The following is a 25533-nucleotide window of genomic DNA, read 5'->3' as shown; positions in this document are numbered from 1 at the left end:
ACCTCCACAAATGTTTGGGGAGTAAATTAATACTAGAAACGTTGCCCAGTATCTGTGACGGGCCAGGCCCCCTGGGCTTCCCCTCCTGTCAACTACCAACTCAGTCCCCATGTGAGCAGCGTCACCCCTGGGTCCCCACTCACTGGGCCCTCACCCTGGAAGGGCAGGCCTGGGGTCCGGCTCACGTCTTGGAGGAAGCGAATGAGGTGTGGGTGGAGGACCTCGGAGCAGCTGTGGTAGGCAGCCACAATGTACAGCAGCCTCCAGCCTCGCTGGCAGCTGTCCCTGCAAGGATGTACACAGGAGGCCACATCACAGGTGGCCACGGCACCAGGGTGTGTGCCAGGAGCCTCCTGAGATTGGGCTGGAGGCTTCTAGCTTTTAGGCAGCTCCTGTCCCCTGAGGATGCTGCTCCCTGCCCAGTGAGATCAGGGTAGGTGGGCCCCAAAGCCATGCAGGTCTATTCTGCCTGGAAAGTCAGGGTGGGAGATAGGGAAGGAAAGGGATGAGGGCCTGGTTCCCCAGGTAGGGATCTCTCTGCAGAAGGCTTCAGGCAAAGGGGAACCTGCTGAGCCTGTGCAGAGAGCGTGGCAGGTAAGGCCTGGGGCTGGGAGGAGCAAGGGGACTAGCTGAGTGGTTCTAAGATTCCTGGAGCGATGGAGAGCAAGTGAGGAGATAGAGCAGATGGGGACAGGAGGGTGGGCCCAGTGGTAACCAGAGCAGCACACACAGGGAGCACACACTGTGTGCTGGCCCTACAGGAGCCGAACATAGTAATTCATCTTCATACTGCCATGGACGTCTGGGGACAGCATTCGGGCTTCCATTGGGAAACCACCCACTCTCTCTGGATCCCTGTGGTTTGGAGATGGGCATGAGAGTCAGGTCTGGCCAATCAGAACACTGCAGCCACGTGACCCAGGTCTAATCAGTCAGCACTCTGTATCCTTTCAGCCGCTGTGGTTGGTTCAGGGTTGAACATATGACCAACTCGGGACAATAGACTGGATTTGGGGGCCAGCACGGTGGCTCACACCTGTAACCCTAGCACTCTGGGAGGCCGAGGTGGGAGGATCACTTGAGCTCAGGAGTTGGAGACCAGCCTGAGCAAGAGCAAGACCCTGTCTCTACTAAAAATAGAAAAAATCAGACGGGCATCATGGTGCATGCCTGTGGTCCCAGTTCCTCGGGAGGCTGAGGCAGGAGGATTGCTTGAGCCCAGGAGTTGGAGGTTGCAGTGAGCTGGGCTGACGCCATGGCCCTCTACACTCTACACAGAGTTAAGACTCTGTCTCAAAAAAAAAAAACAAAAAAAACCAAAACAAAACCAAAAACTGGATTTAGGAATTTCTGTTGCAAATATTGGAACAATCTTGCTTTCCCTGGGATTGCTGAGCTGAGGAAATGTCTCCCCAGAGCTGCCACCTTACCAACCTATGGGAGAGGCTGCTTGAAAATGGTATCAACACAGAGGAAAGCAAGCCCAGGAGACAGAGAAAGCCTGCTTCTTAATGGGACCTGGATCCAGCTGTGCCTGAAGCCATATATTCCTTGACTTTTCAGTTACATGAACCAGTAAGTTCTCTCTTGCTTAAACCAGCATACAACCAAGAATCTGGACTTATACATTATCACTGCCATGTTACAGATGAGGAAACTGAAGCTCAGAGAGCAGAAACGGTGTGTCCCAGACCATGCCATCCCCAAAACATGTGCTCTATTGAGTGAGGAAGGGGCTGAAAGGCAGAGAATCCAGGAGGGGACAGGCCTGGGGAGGCAGGAGGCTGAACTGGCCCCTCCTGGGCATGGACACAGTAGGGGAATGGCGGGTAAGGCCCAGTTCACTCACTGCTTAGAGCTGGTGTTGTCTGTGATCTGCTTCACAATTTGGCAGTAACACTCGTCCCGCATGACCTCGTGGTCCCCACACAGCTGAAGGAGGGCAGGCAGATCACATGCTAGACATGTCAGGGGCCGTGACACATACCAGGTACAGAACAGGGTGGGCACTTGGAGGCAGGCCTGGTGTCCCTTCCCTAGCCCTCTCCCCACCAGTGGGATGCATTCTTCTTTGGGCCATGGGAGATGCTTCCCACCCTAATGTCCTGTGACTCTGGTTGACAGACAGGGAAACTGAGCCACAGAGCAGAAAAGGGAGCATCTGGCAAAGTCAGCCGGACTGACCTTCAGGAGGGCGCAAAGCACGTCCAGCTCACTCTGGCCCTTCTGCGGGGCGTCCCCCATGAACCTCATCACAGCTGCAGGAAAGACCCATCCCACTCAGGCCCACCACCCCCCAGCTGCCCACCCGCCCCACAGGGTCCCAGGGCTGAGCCCCTCCCTAGGAGCCTCGGCCACAGGCAGCTGGAAGCTTCTATTCTCTTAAAGGTGTTCCACATCTGAGTTGGGGGGGCGGGGAAGAACCTGGGGACCAGAGAGGAGTGGTGACAAGCAGAGTCACACAGTGCTGGATTCCACCCGGCCCAGGACCCTGGCTGCAGTCCCACCCCCACACCTAGAAACATGTCCGTGGCCATCTTGTTGAGGCTGCTGTCACTGAGCTCGATGAGGGATTCCTGGAGCGGGATCTGTGAGGGAAGGGGAGCTGTGTCATGATGGAGGAGGGGCCTGTCAGGTGTGACAGGGCCACACTGTGTTTCAAGGCCGTCTGATGACAGGGGGCTCCATGTCACACAAGGGGAGACAGGCCCAACACTGAGGACAGATGCTGCCCCCGGGAGGAACCTGGGCCCCTAGAGTGCTGAGAGCTGCTGGGTCTCACTGAAGACAAGCTTATTGGCCCCAGGGGCCTGGGAGGCACTCGTGTATCACCATTTTACAGACAGGGAAACTGAGGCCTGCGACTGGACACCTTGGTGAAGCAAAGCATGTCCTCCAAGGTTCTGGACTCTCGACTCTCCTTGGATTTCAGCCTGAGGCCATCCCTGCAACAGGAGGTGGGTGCTACTGACCCATCCTGCCTCCGGGCCTTCGACTACACCCTTTTCCCACATGGGGATGTTCCTGACCCACCACTCTGGTCAGTCTAGCAGGCAGGAAGGCCTCCAGGGGGTGAGACTGAAGGTGGGCCTTCCACCTGGGTGGTCTCTTATCCCTCCCACTAGAATGGGGCCTCCCAGCCCAACAGGCTGCAAGAGGCCCAGAAGAACCCTCCCAGTGTGGGGAACAGGGTTGGGACCACCACTCACTGGGGTCTCCTCTGAGGGTCTCGGAAGTACTTCTGGGCAAACTCGAGCATTGTGTACGGTGGGAGTGCCGGGGCATCCTCTCCATGGTCAGCAGAGCGGGCCCTGACTGGGGGACCCTGCAGGAAATGCCACCCCTGCCTAGCTCTCCAGTCTAAGCGGATTCAACCCCCCTGACAGGGCCCAGACTCCTTCAGGCTGCCCACCCAGCCAGCCCTCTGGACCCCACTGCGGGCAGCTGGCCTCGCCCCCTCAGCCTGCCCACAACCTGGCTTGCTGCCTGCCCCGCCCCCTGGCCCGCTGGGCCCCACCCACCAGGCCAGACCCTGCCCCAGTCGGCTTCCCCAGCTACCGTGCCCCTCGGCCCTCTTTTAGTTTGACCTGGAGGCTCCCCTCCCAGCTGCCCTCCACAAGCCCGCCCCGCCCCACTCGCCCCGCCCATCGCCCTAGTCCAGGACCGGCCACGCCCCCGCCCTTGGTCGCAACCTCCGCCTCCCAGCCAGGCTGACCCGCCCTGCCCCACGCAGCCCCCGCCCCACAGGCAGGTCTCACCTCTCTCCTGCGGCCCACCTCCCGCGCGGCGGCTGTAGAGGCCACTGCAGCGGCTACAGCAGCGGCCTGGCCAGGGCCTGGCTCGGCTGGCAGCTGCAGGAAGTCGGGGGCGGCAGCGGGCTGCACCAGCTCCGAAGGGAAGCGGCCCACGCGCCCGTGGATGGTCCCGAACCTCCAGCCTAGCGGGTGGGTTAAGGCTCTGTAAAGGATCTGAGGCAAACAAGGTCTTGTCTTGGGACTAAGGGGGCCCCTTAGGGATACTCAGGTACCTCCTTAACCCCTCCCTAGGGTTCTATAAGGGAGGCCATGGCATTGAGACCATTTTACAGATAAGGAAACAGAGGCTCAGGGATGGAAAGGGTCTCTCAGGGCCACAGGACCAGAGTGGGAGTGAAGCAAAAAGGCACAGCAGTGCCTCTGGATGCTCAGCCATGAGGGGACACAGAGAGTCTCAGGTCACACGTGTGGAGACACCAATGCCCATGGAGACCCCTCGGCCACAAGTGCAGGCAGAGAACTGGACTGTATGGCCACCAGCAGGCCGGACAGGCCACAGCAGGGACCTGGCTAGTGCAGACCCCTTTTGTGCTCCAAGAAACCCTTGCCATGCATCTGCAGTGTGAGGGCACGGGGCCAGGCTGAGTCCTGTTTGGGGTTTCCGGGGTCTGGGGCACCCACCGAAGTCAGGGCCTCTGCACCGCAGCTCCTCCAGGTACACGACCTTCTTGCGGACCACACAGCCGGCACTGTAGCCTGCGGGCCAGGCCTGTCTCAGCTCCCACCAGGGAGGGCCCCTTGGCTAGCCTCCCCACTCCCCGTCGCCCAGCACCCCAGCAGCGCTGACCCACTCGAGACGGCTCCAGGGGCTGCAGGTGGATGATGTCGCCCTTGTGGAAGGCCAGCAGCGCCGGGTCCTCAGGCAGGAAGTTCCTCACAGCGACCACATAGTCCGAGTCCTGGGCCAGCCAGGGGTAGGGTGAGGGGCTGCACCCTCCGCCTCAAGGCCTAGGCCACCTCCTGTCCATCACATCCTCCCCGACTCCCCAGGGAGGGGGGCACTCACTAGGGCAGCAGAGGGAAGGGCATTCCAGGTAGGAGGGACTGGAGACATGAGTCCAACGGACACAGACGGGTATTACAGCACACCTGTGCCTTGCCCACTCAATCCCTCACCAGACCTTTCCACGGAAGCCTTCCCTGGGCCAGGTGCTGGGCCTGGGGCACAGAGGTGACCCACTTTAGGCCTGAGGCCTGCCCAGTTACGGGGGCAGCGATGGACAGAGACCGAGATGCAGTGAGCAGCCGTGCAGCCACGGAAAGAGGGCTGGGAGCACGACTGCCGCGGAGCTCAGAGACAGTACTGTGCTGCCCTGTGGGGGCATTAGGGAAGGCTTCTGAAGGCACAGGAAAAAGGGGGAAAGGACATTCCAGAAAGAAGGCACACCCTGTGCCTAGGCCTAAAGGCACACATAAATCTACGGACACCGTCGCTGATTGGCACGCACATGTACACATTTCCCAAGCAGGCGGGGCTGGTGCGCATCTGCGGAGGGAGAGCCCTGCTCTTGGGCCCTTGGCCCTGGGCGGCGGGAGTAGGGGGCATCTGTGGGAGGACCCTGACCTTCTTCAGCTCCAGGATGAAGTCATCCACCAGGGTCTTGACCTGGTGAGCGCGGGCTGAGAAGAGGATGACCTTCTCACTGGCCAAGTTGAACTCCAGCATGTTCTGGGAGGGCATGGTCACAAACAGAATATCTGCAAAGCTGAAGGGTGGGCAGGTGGCATCAGGGCAGGGCCCCAAGGCCAGAGGGATGCCCTTCCTCCACCCATCGTGCCGCTTCTGCTCCTGCCCTGCCCCGTTCCCGAAGCCCAGCCCCACCTCACCCCATTACACCAGCTCCCATGGGACCCAGGAAACTGCCTGCCTATCCTCCTGACCGGGCCGTGGCTTTGGCTCATATCCTGCCACCCCCTGGACCAGCACTCCAGCCTCTCCCCCTTTTGCCCCTTAGTCCAACCTCCCAGATTCTGTCACACAAATTTCTTTCTTTCACCCGCTGACCAAATTCTCTCCACCTTTCAAAGCAAGGAGCTTTCACTCAACCAGTGAGCAAGGGTCTATTCCTGTGCTCATGTTATAAAGGACAAACGGGACTTCTAGCAGGGACCAGAGTCTGAACACTCGGTAAAGTGTCTGCATCAGGACGTGGTCACCTGCAGCACAGCCGCCCTTCTGCACGGTGAGCTCTGTGAGGCTGGCACACGGTCCAAGAGGGGACAGGGTAGCAGGTGCCTAACTCAACCCCTTCCTGGCTGTGTGACCTGAGACAAGCAACTTCTCTGAGCCTCAGTTTCCCCAGCTCTAAAATGGGCTTGCTTAAAGGGCTTGGCCCAGAGCCTGACACATCACAGGTACTTGGTAAGCAGCTATGGGAAGAGTAGGGGAACGCCGCTGCCCGTCTGTGCCCCGACCCCGCCTGCCAGCCACCTGTATGCACGCAGGACCCGCAGCTGCCCACAGGCCTGCTGGCTGCCCTTGACCATCCGCAGGAGCTTGATGCCTGTGTGGGCCACGGCCAGGAGCTGCACGCCGGTGCCCACGCTGCCCTGTGGGGGATGAGGGCGTGTGAGAGTCTTCTTGCCTGACCCTGAATCCCCTGGGCAGGCAGGGGGCAGGCGGGGGCTCGCACCGTGGCGGGGAAGAGGCGGGAGAAGTAGACCTCCCAGCTGTCTCGTGCGGTGCTGACCACGGCCCGCTTCACGCTCTCTGTTACCAGAGGCCGCTCTGTGTCCAGCTGGTTCTGGGCTACGGGAGGCAGGCCTGGTCAGGACCCTCCCTGTTCCCCTGCCAGCCCACGTCTCAGGGAGGTCAGGGAGGGAGGCTGACACCCAGCAGGAAGGTGTCTGACCAGTGTCTGCGCTGGGAAACTGAAACCCAGAGACGGACGAGATGGCCGGGCCGCACAGTACGCCCGGCACGGCCAGCCCCCAAAACGCAGCCCGGCCGCTCGAGAGGCCAGAAACAGAGCAAGGAGGCAATGGGCTGGGCTTGTCAGCCTGTCTCTGTCTGGGAAAGGGCCGGCTGCGGCTCTGGTGGCTGCCCCATCAGTGCCCCTCCCCTCCCCCACCATACCAAACAGGGCCTTCATCTTGAGCCTCTCGTCCTCAGAGATGCGCGGGCAGGCCTCGGAGAGCGTGTCATGCAGGATCTGTGGGAACAAGCCGTGATGCGGGTGGCCCGGGGAGCCCCCACCCAGGGCTCAGGCCCGGCTGCTCTAGGGCGAGTGGGAATGTGGAAGGTCCCATCTTGCAGCAGGGAGCCAGCTGTGCACCAGGTCATCTGGTAAACCAGATCCCACTTACGGGGACCCTTGCCTTCCTCCTCAGCCCCACAATCCGGCAGCCCTTCCCACCAGGCCTGTTTCCTGATCTACACGGTGGGGTGTGGACGTGACCTCTGGGTCCTGTTTAGCACAGACAAACTCTGACTCTGATTGGGTCAAACTGTGGGCTCACTGACCCTGTCCACGGGAGTGGGTGATTCAGTAAAACAGTTTCCCACCCTCACCCCGGTCAAGGACCCTATATCCCAGAGTTCAGAAGCAGAATTTGTAGGTAGCCGAGTATACGTGTCCACACTGCCTGCTGAGTCCACTGAGGCAGAAAGGGAAGAGAGCTCACCTGCCGGAACAGGAGGTCCAGCTGCACAGGGTGGCTGTAGTTGTCCTTGGGGTAAAACACCTGTGGGGGCGTGGCTTCAGTGGGTACCTTCTGACAGCCCCCTCACCTTGCTTCACACCTGGCCACACCCCCTAGATAGACCCCCGCTCTGTACAGGCCCCCCAGACTCTGCTCCTAGCTTCAGCCCTGCCCCACCCTGTTCTCCTGGGCCCACCCCCAACTCCTGGACCACCTCTGCCCGCATTCATCCCCTCCCCTGGCTCCGTGCCTGACACCTCTTTTCGCAGGAAGATCCGCCAGGGGGCGTCGTGGTAGCCATAGAAGTTGGGGTTGACGAGGCGGTGCAGCTGCGTCTGCACAGGTTCCTCCGGGGGCTCCAACGACCGGGAAGGCAGCGCTGGAGAGCGCAGGGGGTCGGGGCAAGCATGAGCCGGCACCTCTCAGCACAAAGCGGGAGAGGCGGCCATGGGTGCAGGAGAGGACCCAGGGGTGACCCCCGTGTGGAGGAAGGGGCTGAGAGCAGTCCATGAGCACACCTGTTCACACGGGTCACACTCGTACCACCCACATTTGACACACATACAGAGCACCTATTGTATACAGGCCTGCACTAAGGGCTGGGGATGCCCTAGTAAACAAGATAGACAAGGTCCCTGCCCTTGAGTTGAGAGTCTCATGGCAGGCGTGGGTGGAACAGACTCTTCAGAATCTCAGTGCTAGGAGCTGGGGGGAGGTAAAGCAGTGATTTAGGAGGGAGTCCGGGGGGCGGGGGGGCTGGCCTTTCACTTCTGGTGGAGTAGTCAGACCTCTCTGGGGAGGTGACATTTGAGCTGAGAACTAAATGATAAGAAGGGGCCAGGCATGCAAAGATCTTGGGGAAGAGCATTCTAGGCAGAGGGAACAGCAAGTGCAAAGGCCCTGAGGCAGGAGTGGGGTTGGTGTGCTCTGGGAAGAGACAGGAACAGAAAGTGCCTAGGGGAGCGTGGGAGATGAGGCTGGGGAGCTGGGCAGATCATGCAGGGTCTCACAGGCCACAGTGGGCAGTCTGGAGCTCACTGTGGGACCATCAGAGGGTTTTTGTCAGGGGGACCATATGAGCTAATTTATATCTTTTAAGATCACTGTGGGCCAGGCGCGGTGGCTCACACCTATAATCCTAGCACTCTGGGAGGCCGAGGTGGGTGGATCATTTGAGCTCAGGAGTTCGAGACCAGCCTGAGGAAGAGCGAGACCCCGTCTCTACTAAACATAGAAAGAAATTAGCTGGACAACTAAAAATATATATAGAAAAAATTAGCCAGGCATGGTGGTGCATGCCTGTAGTCCCAGCTACTTGGGAGGCTGAGGCAGGAGGATGGCTTAAGCCCAGGAATTTGAGGTTGCTGTGAGCTAGGCTGACACCACGGCACTCACTCTAGCCCAGGCAACGGAGTGAGACTCTGTCTCAAAAAAAAAAAAAAAAAAAGATCACTGTAGCTGCCAAGAGACAGTGGGCATAGAGGTTAGGGCTCCAGTTGTGATGCCAAGAAGCCTGGGTTTATATCCTTGGCCTGGTACTTTTTAAAAAGTGATTAATTTTTATTACTTTTATTTACTTTCTTTTATTTATTTTTTTATATTATTTATTTTTCACATTTATTATTTATTTTTCACTTTTATTTGGTTTTTATTTACTATTACTTAATTAATAATATATATACAACAGGGTCTCACTCTGCCACCCAGGCTGAAGTGCAGCAGCCCAATCACAGCTCACTGTAACCTCAAATTCCCAGCTCAGGGGATCTTCCTACCTCAGCCTCCAGAGTAGCTGGGCCTACAGGTGCGTGTCACCATACCCAGCTAATTTCTTAGTTTTTTGTAGAGATGGGGTCTTGCTGTGTTGCCCAGGCTGGTCTTGAATTCCTGGGCTCAAGTGATTCTCCCACCTCAGCCTCCCAAACTGCTAGGATTGGAGGCCTGAGCCACCACGCTGGGCCCTGGGCTAACACTTTCGAGCTGTACGACCTTGGTAAGCCACTGAACCGCTCTGTGCCTCCATTTCCCCTCCCCCCCCCCCGTAACACGCAGGGACAAACGGTGCTATCTTGAAGGGTTTCAGTATGATAAGGAGGCCGGGGTGGGCCTGGCCTGAGATCTGTTACTTTAGTGTTGGCATTATCATGACACCCACGTGCACATAACACATACATACGGGCTCAGGGACACACATGCCACTGACACGCAGGCCGAGCCTCACCTGTCTCACAGACTCACTCGTACACGTGCCCACCCTGCCCGCTTGCCCCCTCACCTGAAACGGGCTCCACGGATAGCCTGGACGCGCTGGTCACTGGCTTCACCAGGGCCACAGCCTCTCTGGACACCTGTCCCACCCCAAAGAGAGTGCTCACGGGGCAACAGCAGGCCCTCAGGAGGGGGCAGTGGCAGGGCCGTGGCAAGCGGGGGTAGCTAGTTTCTGAGGCTCCCCTGGAGGCCCCTCTCTGTCTCGATTCCCCCCGGGCCCAGCCCTACCCTGTGCCCGCACCTGGGTGCCAGGCGCCGCTGCCCGGTGAGCCATCTGCCCCTTCAGGATCATCAGGGCCTCCTCGTGGGGGTCCGGCCGCTTCCCGAACACCTTCCCGCCGTCCTTCCTGGTAGGCATTGACGAACCATGGCGGGTGGGACTCCGAGTCCCCCTCTGCCCCCCATTCCTACAGTAGGGAACTTCTCCCTCCACCTGCCATCATTTTAAACGAGCACCCGCAGAGGGGCAGAGACTGGCCTAAGGTCCCACGGCAGTCGGGCCTCCCCTCGCCCCAGGGGCTTGTCTGCACCCCTCGGCATAAACAAACCCACTCCCTAAAGGCAGCTGGGCCTGGCGTGGCCGAGTCCAGTGGGCGGGGGCACTGACGGCGGACACGGCACAGTGGAGAGGCCGCCGTCCGTCAGGCTGGCGGGCTGGGTGAGGGCAGCGCTGACCTCAGGGCCTCGGGCCGGCCTCCCCGGGGCGGCTGCTGGTACTGCCGGACAATGCTCTTGATCTGCTGCGTGGGCTGTGGGAAGTGCTCCGAGTTGAGTGTCGAGTACCGGACCAGCTCAGGGGGTGCCAAAGCTGTGGCGAGGAGGCAGCAGGGGACACGGTGAGGCCACAGGGGACACAACCACACCCCCAGTCCTATCCTGGGAGCCCCCCCAGCCTGGGATAGGGCACTCACTGGTTTCTGGAGAAGCCCGGTCCTGAGCTAGAACAGGGGCAGCCACGGGCTTGGTGGGGGGCCTTGGGGCCTTGGCCAGCGGGGCTGGGGCCAAGGGCTTTGCACTGGCGCGCAGGAGCACAGGTTTGGCGGGGGGACCGGTGCCCACGGACTTCGGCCGTGCCTCCGGTGCTAGGGGTTTCTGCAGAGAGCAGGGCATGGGGTGGGCTGCCTGGGACATACCAGCCAGCTCTCAGGGACCTCTTCTCTGTCCAACATGGGCTGGGGGGCTTCTGGGCTCAGGGAGGCACAAAGATGCCCTGGAGCAGCAAAGTGCTCCTCTTCACAGCTTGCGTCTCTGGGCACCCCCTCAGCCAGGGTGGGCCAGGCTCACCTCTGGGGGCAAGGATCTCAGGGCAGGACTCAGGGGCTGCTGCTGGAGCGCCAGGGCCTGCAGGGTCATTTCTCGGGCCTGGGGAGAGGTGGCAGTGGTGACCACGCAGGTCCCTTCTCTGTCCCCCGCCAGTCCCTCTCTCTCACTCACCAGAAGCACGGCCTGTTTGTGGATGAAGGCTTGCTGCAGGGCCAACGTGGAGGCGTCCAGGCCTGGGACTGAGGGTGCGGGGAGAGGGCGCAGGTGGGCAGGGGAGCTGGAGGGAAGCGGGATTCCCTACGATGCCGCTCAGCCTCTCACCCCCTCCATGCCGATGGCTGCCTCCGCTCCAGCACATGAAATTGCCCGAGGACCAGTGAGTGGCCCCCGCCCTGCCCAACCCCAGAACCACTCTGGGGGAGGCACTGACTTGGCTTTGGCTCTGGGGGTCTCCTGGAGGTGTCTTCAGTACTGCTACTGCCGCCTCCGCCAGGCTGCCCTCCCCCTTTCATGCGGTAGGCAATGGCTGTTGGCTTCTCCAGGTCCTAGGGGCAGCAGGTGGCTCGAGTGACTGCCTCAGTGCCGCACTCCCAAGGTTCCATGGCAACAGGCACCTGACACCAGCCACTTCCTCCACCCTGGGGAGGGGGGTGTCTCCCGCTGGCCAGGTGTCTGCTCTGTGCCCAGCCTTTACCTGTGCTCATCCCAATCAGTCCCTCTACAGCCAGGTGAGCTCCCAACCCACCCCCCTCCACAGAGGAGTAAACTGAGGTTCCAGGAGGTTCTGCGCCCTGCTCAGGGATGCACACCATACCAGGGGCCACAGAAGGGTGCTGGAGAGGCCCCAGAGTGAGCAGGGGTACCTGAGGGGGGGCTCGTGAGATCTGGGGCCAGAGTACTCAGGAAACAAGGTCAGTCGCTCCCACTCAGATAGAGAGATCTTAGTGGCCCTGAGGGGCTGGCGCCCACCAGAAGTCATGACAGGGCCCTGCACTTCTAGCTGCAGGTCCTTCTGGGGCCAGCCAGGAGCACCTCTACCTGTGAGGGGACCTTCATTGTTTGCCCAGCCCCCAGCAGAGACCCAGACAGGACACACCACCCACAGCTCTGGCTTTGAGAGGCTCCGTGTCACCATGTGCATGTGTGTGACCTGGGGGGGACACGCTGTGCCTGCTGTCTGCAAACGCCCCAGCCCATCCCTACCGCATCCCCATAGGACAGCACGGGGCCGAAGAGGCTGTCCAGGTAGCAGTCCAGCCCCTTGTGGGGCACAGCAGGCTTTCCAAGGCTGTCCGAGTCTGGGGGGCGGACAAGAAAATCAAGTTCTTTTCTTCTGCTGATCTCTAACCCCCAGCACCCCCCGCCCAGGCTCCCTCCCCACCAGAGACAGTGGCCATTGCTTGTCGACCTTGGTGGGTTGCTGTCCCTCTCTGGGCCTCCGTCTCCCCATCTGTGCCATCCTCATTGTGGCTGCAGTACCCATCGGAGTCAGGCACTGTGGGTGTGTGCACCTGTGGCTGGGACCTAGTGGGTGTGTCTTCGTCCGAGTCCCAGCTGTTCCCAAACACCCTGTGAGGAACGGGAACAAGGCGCAGCTGACCCCCGGGGAGATCCACAGCCCTCCCCGAACTCCCCAAATTCTCCTCTGCACCTTGGAACTGGGTGACGTTTTCCCTTTAAAAGGCAGGATATTTTGGTGAGCTCCACCTTCTTGAGAGCCCTGAAGCTTAAGTTCAGACCTCAGCCTCTCCCAGCAGCTGGGGGCGGGTGCACCTTCTGCCTGGGAGAGGCTATCCGTGTGAGGGGCCCCGGGCAGCTACCTACACTCTGGGGCCTCCCCCGCTGGCTACAGGCCCCTCTGTGCCCACAATGAAGTAGGACTTCTGTCGAGGGAAGTCCCTGAGCAGCTCCAGGTCTGACACCAGGTCCAGCACGTAGTCATGGCCGGCCAGCTCTGCCCACTGGACCCCATTCTTCATGGCCACCGTCCAGCCCCGCCAGCTGTCTGCCAGCCCCCTGGTGACAGCATGCAGAGGGATGGAAATGAGGGACAGAGCCATCAGGCACTGCCTAGGGGAGACCCTGGGATGTAAGCTAGACCCCAAGCATGACCAGAGTGGGCCCTCTGGGACCTCAGGGGATTCGGCCGCCTGCCCCTCCCCCCCTCCCCAGGTGCACAAGAGTATGCTGGGTGGGGCATCCTAGGAGCCAACCTGTGCCTCAGAATGTCTCCAGCCACCTCTTCCCCTGTGCTCCAGGAGTGCACCGGGCAGGAGAACTGGTCACCTGGGGCACAGCGGTGCTGGGCTCAGTCTGGGGCATCTGCAGTCCAGCCTAGCTGTGCTTCCCCGCCTGCCTCCCCCACTCAGGTGTCCTGACTCTTGTCCTGGACCCCTGTATCTACATCCTCACCCCAGGCCAGGTCCAGCCCCCACACACTGACTTTGTGCAGAGGCACATCCAAGCAGGCCCTTCCCCAGCTCCAGAACCTCCCGTGGCTTCTGCCAACCCCGGGGCTTTCCGGGCCCTGCCGACCCCAGCTGCCCTCCATGAGGGTGGGAGGGAAGGCAGCGCAAGGGGCAGGTGAGGCCGCTTACCACGGAAGCAGCCCACATCCAGCGCCATGCTGGCCTTCTCACGGGTCGCTGTCCACTCGAGCTGGGTCGGGGGGAAGGTGCGGGCAGCCCCCGCGCCCTGCTGTTGGGCCCGGCCCATGGCCTGCATGAGGCGATGCTGACACACAGCCTGGAAGCCATTCCGCCCATAATCAGACACAAACCTGAAGGGTGGGAGTTGGAGCTAGGACCAAGAGGGATCTGAGGCCAGGGAGGAGTGGGCGTGCTGTAGGGAATTCTGAGGTTAGTCTGAGAAAGGCCCAGCCCAGTCCAGACATCTAAGCGGAGGCGGAAAAGGCCCCAGGCTAGTTCAGAAGGGTCCCACGCTATAGTCCAGAGCTCTGGAACAACACTGAAGGGGTCCCAGGCTAGCCCAGAGTTCTGAGGCTAGCCTAGAAAAGACTTCAGCCTCACCCAGAATTCCGTGGCTAAACTGAAAGGGTCCTAGGCTAGCCCAGTACAGAGGTCCAAGGATAGGCCAAAGAGGTTCCAGCTTGTTGGAGCAAAATGTCATTGACAGGGTTGGGTCTGCAGCTGGGTACAGGCAAGGAAGTGACTTGGAGAACTCTGCCTCATTTTTTCCCTGACAGTCCGGGGTGGTCATCTGCCCTCTCGCAGCCTCTCCTCCGGGTTCTCATCTACAGCACTGATGGCTGTGAGGGTTCAACTGCATCCAGGCCCGACGAGCCTGAGCCCTCCTAGGGACAGGCACTCCCCATGCCATCCTGTTCCCCACCCCGCTGCTAGGCCTGGCCAGGAGGGCAGAGGTGCAGCCCCACTGCAGCTGGGAGAGGGAACCTAGTGCCATGCTGCCATGGCGGCCGTGGGGTCACAAGACTGGCCAGTGACGCCCACCTACTGCACGCTGGTCCGAGCGAGGCTCTGCATGCTCCATGGCTCACAGCCACTGTTAGGTGGGTCCTGTTACCAGCCTCAATTTACAGGGGAGAAATAAGCTCCGACAGGGGCAGTGGCTTGCCCCAGGCCACACAGCAGGTAAGTATCAGAGCTGGGATGCACACCCAGGGCCTGCCCGAGCTCTTTCCCTGGTAAATCATCCTTCCTACCCGGCAGGGTGACATCGCTGTGCCAGTTATGCCCACATAGCACTTACCATCTGCCCGCCTGTTCTAAGCATTTCACATGTGTTTATATATTTCAACCTCACTGCAGATTATGAAGTCGGTATTATTACCCCCATTTTATAGACAAGGAAACTGAGGCCCAGAGGGGTTAAGTAACTTGCTCAAGGTCACACAGCTCATATGCGGCTGAGTCCAGCATCCATGTTCCTAACCACCCCATTATAATCCCATGCAGTGAGAGATCAATACTTTTTTCCAAATTCCCCACACCTTGGCCTCAACCTCCTCTGAGTTCTGGAAATCCTTCATCCAGTCTGACCCGACTCCGACCCTGGGCAGTGGGCCCGCCCTTCTTTCTTGCCCTGGGCCCAGTGGAGACGCACAGCAGCCCTGGCAGCCTCCCGGCCTGAGGTGCTGAGCACAGAGAACTCACTCCAGGCCTGACCTGTAAGATTCCTGCCTCGGGCCCTACCGCCAGGGCCACCATCCCTCATGGCCCGGCCCCCACCTGGCCCCACTCACTTGAGGAGGTACTTGCTGAAGCGCGAGGAGGGCGCAAAGCCGCTGAGGCAGGCGGCCAGCAGCAGCCAGCCGCGCTCGGCGTTGTGGGCACTGGGATTGCGCCACACCTGGTTGGCCAGCTGTGCCAGGATCTCGTCCCGCAGCTCGGGCACCGCCAGCCCCTTCTGCACAATGTAGTTCCCGAAGACAGTCTCCTGGGCACCACGCAGGTGGGGGTCGCCCATGAAACGCAGGATCTGGGCCACAAACAGAGTCTCCTGGGCCTCCCAGAAAGTTGTTCCTATCGGTTCCACCCAACACGCATCCCTCTCATGTCCCTCACGTGTGTCCCCTGCCTGTGTAAAGGCGCCTCGTGTTACAACATAAGTGCTGTATTCTATGCCAAACGACCAGGCAGTTCACCCCAACTATGGGAAAAAAGACCCAAAGTACATGCTCACTTTCTCTCCTGCTCGTGAACCTTCCGTGGCTCCCCAAAGAGCCCCAGCCTCCTCCCTGCACCCCTGGCCTCCAGCCAGCCCCTCACCTCCTGCTCTACCGAGGCCCCAGAGGGTTCTTTCTAGCATGGGGATATGACCACATCCTTCTCATGGAAGCCGAGGCTCCCTGGGTGCCTTGGGATGAAATCTGAACTCCTGGTTTGCAGTCAAGGCCTTGCTGACCACTCTCACTTTCTGTCCTAACCACCCAATTTCCTCTTCTCTCTGTGCCTTCTCCACTCTCTCTCCCTGCCTGGCAAATTTCCCTTCAGCTCAAATGCACCCTCCTCCAGGAAGCCCTCTCTGACCCGGCTCAGGGCTGAATTAGTGGCCTCACTGGACTCCCCTAGCCTTGGTGCTTCCCTCAGTCCATGCTGAGGGCCACTGGCCAGGTCTGCTCTGCCAGCCCCGCTCAGACTGGGAAGTTGTTGAAGAGAGGACCTAGGTCTCTTCTTGGTGTCCCTGGGAGACTCCAGAGAGGCCCCAAGGCAGCCTTTTTGCCAGAGAGGTGGCTGGGAGAAGAAAGGTCGCCTGTCCCCGGAGCGGATGCCAGAGCCCCCCACTGACATAAAAGTATCTCCTCCAAGGAAGAGGCGTGGGGCTCCTGGGGAAGGCTTGGGGAGGGCAGCGCTGGGGCCTCATGCCTGGCCTCGCCGGCAGGGACCACACATCAGCAGGTGGGCCAGGGCAGACCCCATACCAGCTTAAAGATGCTCGCGGCTTCTGCATGCTGCTCGGCTGGCAGCTGCATGAGGGGTGTCCTCAGGGGCACTGTCAGCATCCCAAAGGCAGGTTCCTAGGGGCACAGGGCAGGCACATGAGGACACAGAGCCAGGACGGATGGCACATCCGGACCCACTGCCCTGTGCCAGGTGGGGGCTCCAGAGCCTGTGGGCCTGTCTCCACTGTATGGATGGGGAAACTGAGGTCAGTGAGGGGCCACACTGGCCCTCAGCAAGTCAGTGGTAGGGACAGGATGGGCCCCCATCTGGGCCTTTCCTGGAGGGCAGGGAATTAGAGCAAGGCTGACGTGCTGTGGCTGCACCAGATGCTCAGTTTCTGAGATGTTTCCAGACTGGCTGGGAAACAGCCCTGCCCGAGCCGCTGAGGGCCTCCGCCGCTGCCCGGCCTGCCGGGAGCCGTCCAGAACCCCCACCATCCAGCAAGTGACTCACACCCAACAGCACGGGACACAGCTAGGAGCCAGCACGATGTCACTTCTAACTGGTCGGGGCCCACTGGCCAGGGCACTTGGGCCTGTGCCAGCCCTTACCTTGAAGTGGCACCGGACAAACTTGGCCATGGGGAAGTTGTTGATATCCAAGGGCAGCGTGACACGGGGCTCGGCCTGGAGCCGGGGACTCCGCACAGGAGCCACCCTGGGCGCCTGGTTCAGCCTGAGGCCTGTGGAGCGAGGAGGGCATATGGTGCCTGCTCCCTCGTCCACCCGTGCCCTCCCTCTGCCCAGGGCTCACCCACCTGCCGCTGCTTGCAAGAGCCCAGCCAGCTCGGCTGGCACCTCCAGGTGCCCCACGGCCACCACCTCCCGCTTGCTCAGCTCCTGCAGGAACATCACACGGGGCAGGGACAGGCCTGCCACACCCCTGACCTGCTGGCCTCCCTCCCTGGCCCTTCTGCCACCCGGACCCCCCACACCCACCTCCTGCTCCCGCAGCCGCGCCTCCTCCACCTGGCGCCTCCGCTCTGCCCTCAGCTGCAGGAGAGCAGATGGTCAAGGTGGGGAACGGCGGGCAGAGGCCACGGCAGGCTCGGGGCCTGGGCGGCCACACAAGCAGCAAGGGGCATCTTGCCTGTCATCTGAAGGTGACTTCACAGATGGGGAAGGGGAGGCAGAGGTGTGGCTAGAGAAACAGGGAGGGGACAGGAGAGAGAGCAAGAGGCAAAGGGCGGAGGGAGAAAAACTGTGGGGACGAGAGAGGCACAGGAGGGTGTCTGCGAAGTGGCCGAGCACTGTGTGATAGAAAACCCTCCGCTGTGGCCCACAAAACCTTCAGCAAAGGCTACATGTGTCTTCAGTGCTTTGGGAATTGCATTTGTCTTTCTGGTGGCTAGCTGACGTGACAGTGGGCCAAGACTGGCGTGAAGGTAAGAACAAAACCATAACCAGTGATGTGTAGGTCGACAAATCCTAATCGTACCCAATTCCTGAAGACCCCACTGTGAACCCAGCACCGGGCCAAATCCTTCACAGGCAACATCTCACTTAACTTTCTCCACCATCTTAAGGTGCAGATGGGGAAATTGAGGCCAGAGAGTTCCCAATGTTACACAGCCAGTGAGTGGCAGAGGGTGGATTTGAACCTCACAGAATCTGAGGCCAAAAGTCTCCTCTGGGGTGCCAAGTGCTTCCTCCCCCTCTCTGCTGCTTTCTGGGCACAGATGGGGCAGGGCTTGTACCTTGAGGTAGCGTTGGTGGCTCATGTATGCGTGCACCAGGGACCGGAACTTCCCCAGACTCCTCCTCATCTGCTGATAGCGTTGCCTGGGGCAGGGAGACGGGGGTTAGGGATTGGAGCCACAGGGCGGCAGGGTGGCTGAGGGGCAGGGGTGCCCCTGGCAGCCTGGCCTGGAGCCAGTGCCCACACTTCACTCTGGGTCCCTCTGGCACAAAGGGAAACTGGAGCTCAGAGAGGCGCAGTGACTGGTCAAGGTCACACGGCCAACTAAGTCAGCGGTCCCCGACCTTTTTGGCACCAGGGACCAGTTTCAGGGAATACAGTTTTTCCACCCAGGCTAGGGGGGATGCGAGTGATGGGGAGCGGCTGCAAATACAGATGAAGCTTTGCTCGCTCGCTCGCTGCTCGCCTCCTGCCATGCCGCCCAGTTCCGGTACTGGTTGGGGAGCACAGAACGAAGTGGCAGGGCCCAGAGTATACCTGCCTGACCGTGCATTTCCCACGAGGGTATGGTCTCAAGGGCCCTGACATGCAGGGTAGGGCCCCTCTCAGCCAGATGCATTCCCATCCACCAGTCACAAGGGCCTGGGGGTAGGTGGGAAGGGCATCCAAAATCGGAGACAGAGAAACTGACCACCCTTCCTGCAGGGGCCCCCACCCTCAGCTTGCATGCCTCTAGGGACAGGGAGCTCATGACCTGAGGTCAGCCATGGCCTCTCTGAAGCCATCTCTGGACCGTACCTGGCAAGGTAGCCACGGGCCCGGCTTTGCAGCAAGATGATCTTGCGTCGTAGAGAGCGGAAACGCCGCTGGATGAAGAAGCCTCGGAGGCAGCGCTGCAGCGTGAGCGCTGCCAGATTCAGGACGTGCTCCCGCATGCTTTCCAGGAGCTGGTGGAGGTGCTCCTTAAGGAACAGCTGAGGACAGGAAGCAGGTAAGAGCTCGGGGGCTGGACTAGGGCCCCCTCCCTCTCTGGAAGTCCATGGCGACAGAATAGACAAGGCAGCCTCCGGGAGCTGGGCTGGGGGATGGGCTGGGTTGGAGAGGTGGCCAAAGGGTGGTGGTGAATTAGGAAGTGGGAACCACCTGCGCAGAGGTCTGGAGGTGGGATCAGCAATCCATGCACCAAAGTCACTTGGATTGCTTCAGGGATGACAGTCCTTAGCTTGGACATTTCTGACTCAACAGGCTGCAGTTCTAGAGCCTCCGAACTTGGAATCTCCAAGGGCTGGCTGTGGGTGGGACTCACCTTGCTGACCCCAACACGATACATGTTTGGCGTGACTGTGCACAGGCGACTCAGCACTGACACACACATGTCCCCATTAGCTGGCAGGCTGTGCTTGAGAGCCACCAGACAGCGGTACCTATGGGAGCCCAAACTCAGTCTGGGGCTTTAAGACCTATCCCAGGTGCCTACTAGACCATGGGGTTACCACCCCCAGCCCCTGTGTCCAGGAGGCCCAGTCCCAGTGGTGGTTCTACTCATAGTGTCTTCTAGAGAGAAAAGGGTACTCCATCCTCAAGACTACTTCTGGATGTCAGAAAATTGTAATAGATGATTTTAGTAGAACAAGATACTTTACTGCTATCTGCTGGAAATTTGTTATAATAACTATTAAAATCACTCCTTTTTTATCTACCCAGACATAATAAAACTATGATAAAAGGTAAATTAATAAATATATCTACCCCATAATAGCTATCATGTTGTGGTCTTGTGTAGTGTACAACCTGAGCAACTGTGCATGGCAAGCCTTGTACTGCCTGGGTTATGTATTCCTGGGGCCATGGGTGGTTGCATAGGGGTACGTGGAGCTCAGGAACTACCCTGACCAAGATACCTGTCGATGAACACCTGGAAGGGGAGCCGCACCGGAAAACCCTCCTTGCGGATCCGCACAGTCTCCAGCACCCCTGAATAGCGTAACTGTGCCATCACTACGTCTGGCTCAAAGAGAGCTGGCTCCTGTAGGGATGCCCAGAGAGGGAGTCTGCATATTGACCCACTCATGTGCAAAGGGCGCTATCAATGGTGAATAATCACCATGGTAGGCTGGGAAGATGGAGGTCCAGAGAGGCCAAGCCACTTGCCCAAGGTCACACAGTACAGGGAGGACTATTTGGCTCTCCTAGAGGCTTTAGCTCTTGTTTACCTTCTTGTGGTTGGGCTTCAGGCAACGCACGAACAAGGGGTTACACCTGGCAGTGGCAGGAGGAGGGCAGTGTTAGGCCTCAGGAAAGGAGGGCGCTCACCCACCCAAGGTCATGGGTGGGTTAAAGTGAGGTTGGGTGATCTGTCCCCCCACCTCTCCATCTTTTCCACCAGATCCAGGAGCGACTGCTGGAACTTGGCGGCCACTGTGTGCGCCTTGTAGAGCCGGGTAACGGAGCTGCTCTTGCCCAGGCGCTGAGGGGCAGCCTGTGGGGCGTGGCTGGAGAAGAGGTGTGCCACCACCTGGGCCGAGGTTTGCAGCAGGCAGGTCAGGGTCAAGACAATGAGAGATGGGGTGACAGGTAGGCAAGACACAGGGAGGTAAGGGCCAAGAGACAGAAACAAGGAGGGAAAAAGGGAGAACAAAGGGAGTCAGGTCTCTGGGCTGGAGGGATCTGAAAACCAACTGGAACCACCCCCCACCTATGCCCACCCCCATTCTCTGCGAGGCCTCTGTCCCGGCTTGCACGCTTCTCAAAACAGGGGGCTTAGCACCTTCCAAGGGACCCATCCCATAACTGGGCTTTTGTTCCCTGCAGTATGGGGAACACACAGTCACTGACCGTGTCACGTGCTTGGCCCCGAGGTGGCCTGTTATACACATGGTTATGAACTCTGGCAAGGACCTCAGGAGGAGGCAGCAGAGGGCCAGATAGGGGAGGTGCCGCGACCCTGCCTGTGCTCTGTCATAGGGCCATCTGCTGGCAGGTAGTGGGGCTGGGATGCAGGCCCTCCCCCAAGCCTCCAGGGAACTCAGATTGGGTCCGCCAAGCTCTGCCCAGGGCCTCATGGCAGCGCCCGCCCGGGAGGGCTCTGGGCAAATAGACAGAGCTGAGCGGGCAGCGGCGGGAGGACGTCAGGGCGGGAGAGCTGTCTGGCGAGAAAGCCAGGAAGCCAGGCGAGAATGAGCCCGGCAATGGGGCAGGTACCCAGCGAGGCCAAGGCTGGGTGGGTACAGGGTTAGGGGTGGGAGCAGGGCCAGGGTCTGGCCGCCGGGCTGCGGGTAGTCAGAGGGCAGCCCGGGACCGTGGCTGGCCACGGCTAGGGGGAGCCAGGACTGGGCAACCCTAAGGCCCGGGCGGCCGGCGCTCGAGGCGGGGCCAAGCCTGGGGGCGGGGACAGCGCGGGAGGCGGCGCTCGCTCACCCGCGTGCGGCTGCGCACGAACAGGTCCAGCACGTCCTGGCGCACTTGATCGTGGTTCTTGTCCAGGAACTTGTGCACCTTAAAGGGGGAACAGCGGGCGGCTCAAGCTGGACCCTGCCCACCCCCATCCCGCGCAGCCTGCGGGGCAGGGTGCGGGAGAGCTCACCCCAGCGTACATCAGCGCCTCCTCCTCCGTTCCTCCCTCCGCTCGGTCAAAGGCTCACATTCCCCAGGGAATCCTGGCCCTGCCCCTCCAGGCCTCCGTCTATCCCAGGAGGGACTGGACGCTCCCAGCTGCTATAACCCTTCTCCTCGAGCCCCTCCTGCTGGGGTAGGAGGACATTAGCTAAGGCTTCATGTGACCAGTCTGGGTCTTGGCCCTGACCTCAGGGGAGGACACTGAGAAAAATAAGGCCCAGATGGGTACAGAGGCTTGGAATCCTAGCCTGAGACACCTCCAGGGCAGGAATGTGCCTTAGATAATAGTGATGAGGGTGACCACAGTGACACCTCTATTGATAATAGCTACTCTTTCAAGCTCACCGTTGGCTTCTCACACCCATCCAGTGAGATGGGCATTATTGTTATCCCTATTTTCCAGATGAGAAAACTGAGGCTCAGAGAGGTTAAGCGATTTGCCCAAGGTCACACAGCTGGGGAATAGCAGAGCCAGAATTGGAACCAAGCGGGAATGTCTGGGGCCCTGTTGTGCTCCTATGTCTCCAACAGCTGGGGGAACTGCGACACCAGCAGCCATGCCAGCTGTTTCAGGGCTCACCTGGTAGGTGACCTTGCCTGCATAGTGCTTGATAGTGAACTCAGGCAATGGCATCTTGGGTTTGGAGTAGAGTGGGTTGGCGCCATGGTGGTAGTGGCACTTCTGCAGGAATGTGTGGTCTGTGGCCTGGGGGCAGGCAAGAGTCAGTAGGTGGGTAGCGGCCTGGACAGCCTGTTCCTGGCCTGGTGGGAAATTCTCCAGCCCTGACTGCTCCTCCGTGGGCACTGGAGTGGAACAACTTGTAGCTTCCCATGGCTGCCCATCGCCCTAGGTCAGGGGAGAGTGCCTCAGCCAGGAACTGGAGGCCTAAGTGGACCCCTGCAAACAGGTGTGGCTGATTCCACTCCCAGCTGCCTTTGCACTCTCTAGTCCCACTGCCATCCGTCCTTGAGTTTTGCAATCAGGATTTGAGGCCCAACCCCAAGGTTATCTTCTCCAGGAAGCCTTCTGTGACTACCCAGGCTGATGGAGCCCCTCCCCTGGACACCCACAGCACCCTGTCCAGCCTCAATCACCCCAGGTTGTGAATGGAAGATTAGGTGTCCCAACTGCTCACCACCGCCTCCCCTGCCCCCAAGGTCAGAGCAGGGAGGAATGAAGGACTCAGGGTAGGATGAGGACACAAGGCTCAGAGATCTCAGTGACCTGGCTAGGCTCACACAGTGCCCATCGCTCACCTGGGGGAAGCAGCACTGGTCATCGAGGATGCGCAGGATGCCGTAGGGCTTCAGTGAGATGAGGTTGATGCAGGGCTGATTGTCTGCAAAGGTGATCTCCCGCCAGTCGATCTGCTCACGGATGTACTCCTCCTGCAGGCAGTGGGCAGCGGGGGCTCAGCCTCCCACCCTGCCCAGGGCCCACCCACCCTACCTCCCAGGCTGAATCCATCTGAAGGAGCCTGGCCAAGGGTACCCCTGCTTGCATACCTCCTAGAACAGGGAGCTCACCTCCTAACAGGGCAACATAAGCCATTTCATGGCCCTGCTGCTCCCTCTGCCTGGGACAGTCCAGCAGAGGGCAAGAAGGACATCCTCCCAAGAGGACTCCTCTCTGGGCCCAGCACCCTGGCACCTTTCCCTCCAGAACACAGTCCTTGTGTGTATGCTGGGCCTCTGCTTATAATGCCTTTCCCTCCACTGACAACCTTGGAATTGCCCTTAAAGGACCAGCACATTGTTGTGGGTCTCCAAGGCAGCCCAGCGGCCAGTGAAGACAGATGGGAGTGTTAATGGGGCCTGCACACCTGCTCCTCCTGGAAGACGATCTTGTTGAAAAGGTACTGAAGGTTCTCGTTGGCGTAGTTAATACACAGCTGCTCAAAGCTGTTGAAGCTCAGGTCCTGCCAGAGGGATGGGGAGGCTGGGCCTGGTCCCTCCAGCAGCCCATTCGTCCCCACCTTGGGCCCTGCCTTCCACGGCTGCAGCTTCAAAAAGTTGAAGCCCAACCACAGACCCCGTTCTCAGAACCCTCCTGCACACAGGACAGAGCCTGACAGTTTTGGTCCTGACTGCACAGGCAGTGGCCAGGGGCCCGGCCTCTGTAGCCTTCTGCCTGGGTTCAAATCCTAGCTCTGCCACTTTCTACCTATGTGACCTTGAACAACTGCTCTGTGCCTCAGTGTCCTCATCTGTAAAATGGGGATACTGGCAGTACCTGCCTCATAGGGTTGTTATAAGGATAAAGTGCATTAATAAACATAAAGTGCTTAGAACTGCACCTGGCACGTAATAGGCGCCATGTGAGTGCTTGCCATTGCTTTTTTTTTTTTTTTTTTTGAGACAGAGTCTCACTCTGTTGCCCAGGCTAGAGTGAGTGCCGTGGCGTCAGCCTAGCTCACAGCAACCTCAAACTCCTGGGCTCAAGCAATCCTCCTGCCTCAGCCTCCCGAGTAGCTGGGACTACAGGCATGTGCCACCATGCCCGGCTAATTTTTTCTATATATATATTTAGCTGTCTATATAATTTCTTTCTATTTTTAGTAGAGATGGGGTCTCGATCTTGCTCAGGCTGGTCTCGAACTCCTGAGCTCAAACGATCCGCCCGCCTCGGCCTCCCAGAGTGCTAGGATTACAGGCATGAGCCACCGCGCCCGGCCTTGCCATTGCTTTTGTGGTGCTCTTGCCGTCTCTCAGCATTTGACTGTGTACTCACACAGAAGTCACCCCACACGTGAAGTCACCTCCCCAGATGTCATGCCCTGCCATACCTCCCAGCCTTTGCATATGCTGTTCCTTCCACCTAGAATGGCTTTACTGGTTCCCAGGAATGTCTCCTCCCTCTCCAGGAAGACTTCCCTGATCCCTGCCCAGTTGAGTTAAGGGTGCCCTCTGGGGGGCTCCCCCAGGGCTAGGCTGCTTCTCTAATGGCTCTGATCACAAGGCTTGTGTGTCAGTCTGCACCCAGCCCCAGCCCCACCTGCAGTCTCCCCAAGGGCAAGGTCCTGCTCTGGTCCTTTCAGGGTCCCTAGTATTGCCCAGCACTGGGCCTGGCCCTTGAAGGCCTCAGGGGTCCTTGGGGGTGAGTGAAGAAGACGGAAGGAGTCAAGGGACATGATGATAAGGGAGAGATCCCTGAAGGGAGGGTGGCACTGCTGTAGGCAGACAGACAGACAGAGGGCAGCCTGTGACCCTGAGGGAGGTGAGACCCCGCTTTACGTTCCCCCGCCCCTTCCCCCCCATGCAGCCCACCTCGAAGCCATAGATGTCCAGGATGGCGATGGACAGCGTGTCCTGCCGTGGGGACACTAGTGCGTTGACCCTGGCAATAAGCCAGCCGAATAGCAGTGCATACAAGACCTTGGCGATGGCGTCCCTGGAGCAGAAGTGGTGCAAGGGTGGGTGGGACACAGGGCAGGGGTGTGGAGACTTGGCAGTTCAGGCAGGGAGAGGTGCGGCCTCACCTGGCATCCACGGCGCTCTCCACGGTCAGGGGTGTGAAGATCTTCTCTCGCATTGTCTCCTGGGGAGGGACACGGCTCTTGAGTGACAGGAGGCTGGCCATTGCCTCCAGAAAGCCCCCGGAGAACTGGGGGTCTGGGGACATGGGGAAGGGAGGCTGGAAAGATGGTGTGACTGGTCTCAGGCACACTGCTGGCCATCGTCTGGGCAGAGCACCCGCCTACCCCCTCTGCCCAGCGATGCTGGCGGCAGTGGGGGCTGCTGGTGTCACAGGGAGACGCAGACACAACGATACAATGAGATCAGCCCTGGGGGACAGGGATGGGCCCAGGGCTGTGAAAGCCCAGAGGAGGCACTGACGCAGCCAGGGCCAGGGAAAGCCTCTTGGGAGA

At 59.7% G+C, this 25533-nt stretch overlaps 1 protein-coding gene across 1 annotated transcript in view; it reads right to left on the bottom strand.

Annotated features, from left to right (window-relative positions):
• The window catches only part of MYO15A (myosin XVA), a 56172-nt gene that overhangs the window by 14277 nt on the left and 16362 nt on the right, over window positions 1-25533 (bottom strand). The window contains exons 12-55 of the mRNA XM_069483222.1: window positions 25144-25202; window positions 24932-25055; window positions 23488-23583; window positions 22922-23053; window positions 22245-22370; window positions 21467-21544; window positions 20416-20564; window positions 20263-20308; window positions 19951-20075; window positions 19356-19473; window positions 18848-19023; window positions 18108-18192; window positions 17350-17403; window positions 17169-17250; window positions 16963-17093; window positions 16390-16485; window positions 15211-15446; window positions 13586-13767; window positions 13202-13274; window positions 12813-13004; window positions 12397-12557; window positions 12192-12286; window positions 11419-11533; window positions 11160-11227; window positions 11010-11087; window positions 10637-10817; window positions 10401-10533; window positions 9967-10072; window positions 9733-9805; window positions 7715-7836; window positions 7440-7499; window positions 6892-6967; window positions 6449-6564; window positions 6247-6365; window positions 5380-5521; window positions 4603-4714; window positions 4437-4511; window positions 3759-3937; window positions 3210-3325; window positions 2873-2945; window positions 2516-2588; window positions 2185-2258; window positions 1850-1932; window positions 155-285 (exon numbers count right to left, since the gene is read on the bottom strand). Coding sequence (XP_069339323.1) covers window positions 155-285; window positions 1850-1932; window positions 2185-2258; window positions 2516-2588; window positions 2873-2945; window positions 3210-3325; window positions 3759-3937; window positions 4437-4511; window positions 4603-4714; window positions 5380-5521; window positions 6247-6365; window positions 6449-6564; window positions 6892-6967; window positions 7440-7499; window positions 7715-7836; window positions 9733-9805; window positions 9967-10072; window positions 10401-10533; window positions 10637-10817; window positions 11010-11087; window positions 11160-11227; window positions 11419-11533; window positions 12192-12286; window positions 12397-12557; window positions 12813-13004; window positions 13202-13274; window positions 13586-13767; window positions 15211-15446; window positions 16390-16485; window positions 16963-17093; window positions 17169-17250; window positions 17350-17403; window positions 18108-18192; window positions 18848-19023; window positions 19356-19473; window positions 19951-20075; window positions 20263-20308; window positions 20416-20564; window positions 21467-21544; window positions 22245-22370; window positions 22922-23053; window positions 23488-23583; window positions 24932-25055; window positions 25144-25202 — 4921 coding nt within the window. The remainder of the gene's footprint in view (window positions 1-154; window positions 286-1849; window positions 1933-2184; window positions 2259-2515; window positions 2589-2872; window positions 2946-3209; window positions 3326-3758; window positions 3938-4436; window positions 4512-4602; window positions 4715-5379; window positions 5522-6246; window positions 6366-6448; window positions 6565-6891; window positions 6968-7439; window positions 7500-7714; window positions 7837-9732; window positions 9806-9966; window positions 10073-10400; window positions 10534-10636; window positions 10818-11009; window positions 11088-11159; window positions 11228-11418; window positions 11534-12191; window positions 12287-12396; window positions 12558-12812; window positions 13005-13201; window positions 13275-13585; window positions 13768-15210; window positions 15447-16389; window positions 16486-16962; window positions 17094-17168; window positions 17251-17349; window positions 17404-18107; window positions 18193-18847; window positions 19024-19355; window positions 19474-19950; window positions 20076-20262; window positions 20309-20415; window positions 20565-21466; window positions 21545-22244; window positions 22371-22921; window positions 23054-23487; window positions 23584-24931; window positions 25056-25143; window positions 25203-25533) is intronic.

The sequence above is a fragment of the Eulemur rufifrons genome, chromosome 9, assembly GCF_041146395.1.
Source record: "Eulemur rufifrons isolate Redbay chromosome 9, OSU_ERuf_1, whole genome shotgun sequence".
NCBI classification, from domain to species: domain Eukaryota; kingdom Metazoa; phylum Chordata; class Mammalia; order Primates; family Lemuridae; genus Eulemur; species Eulemur rufifrons.
This window is presented reverse-complemented; position numbering and strand designations above follow the sequence as displayed.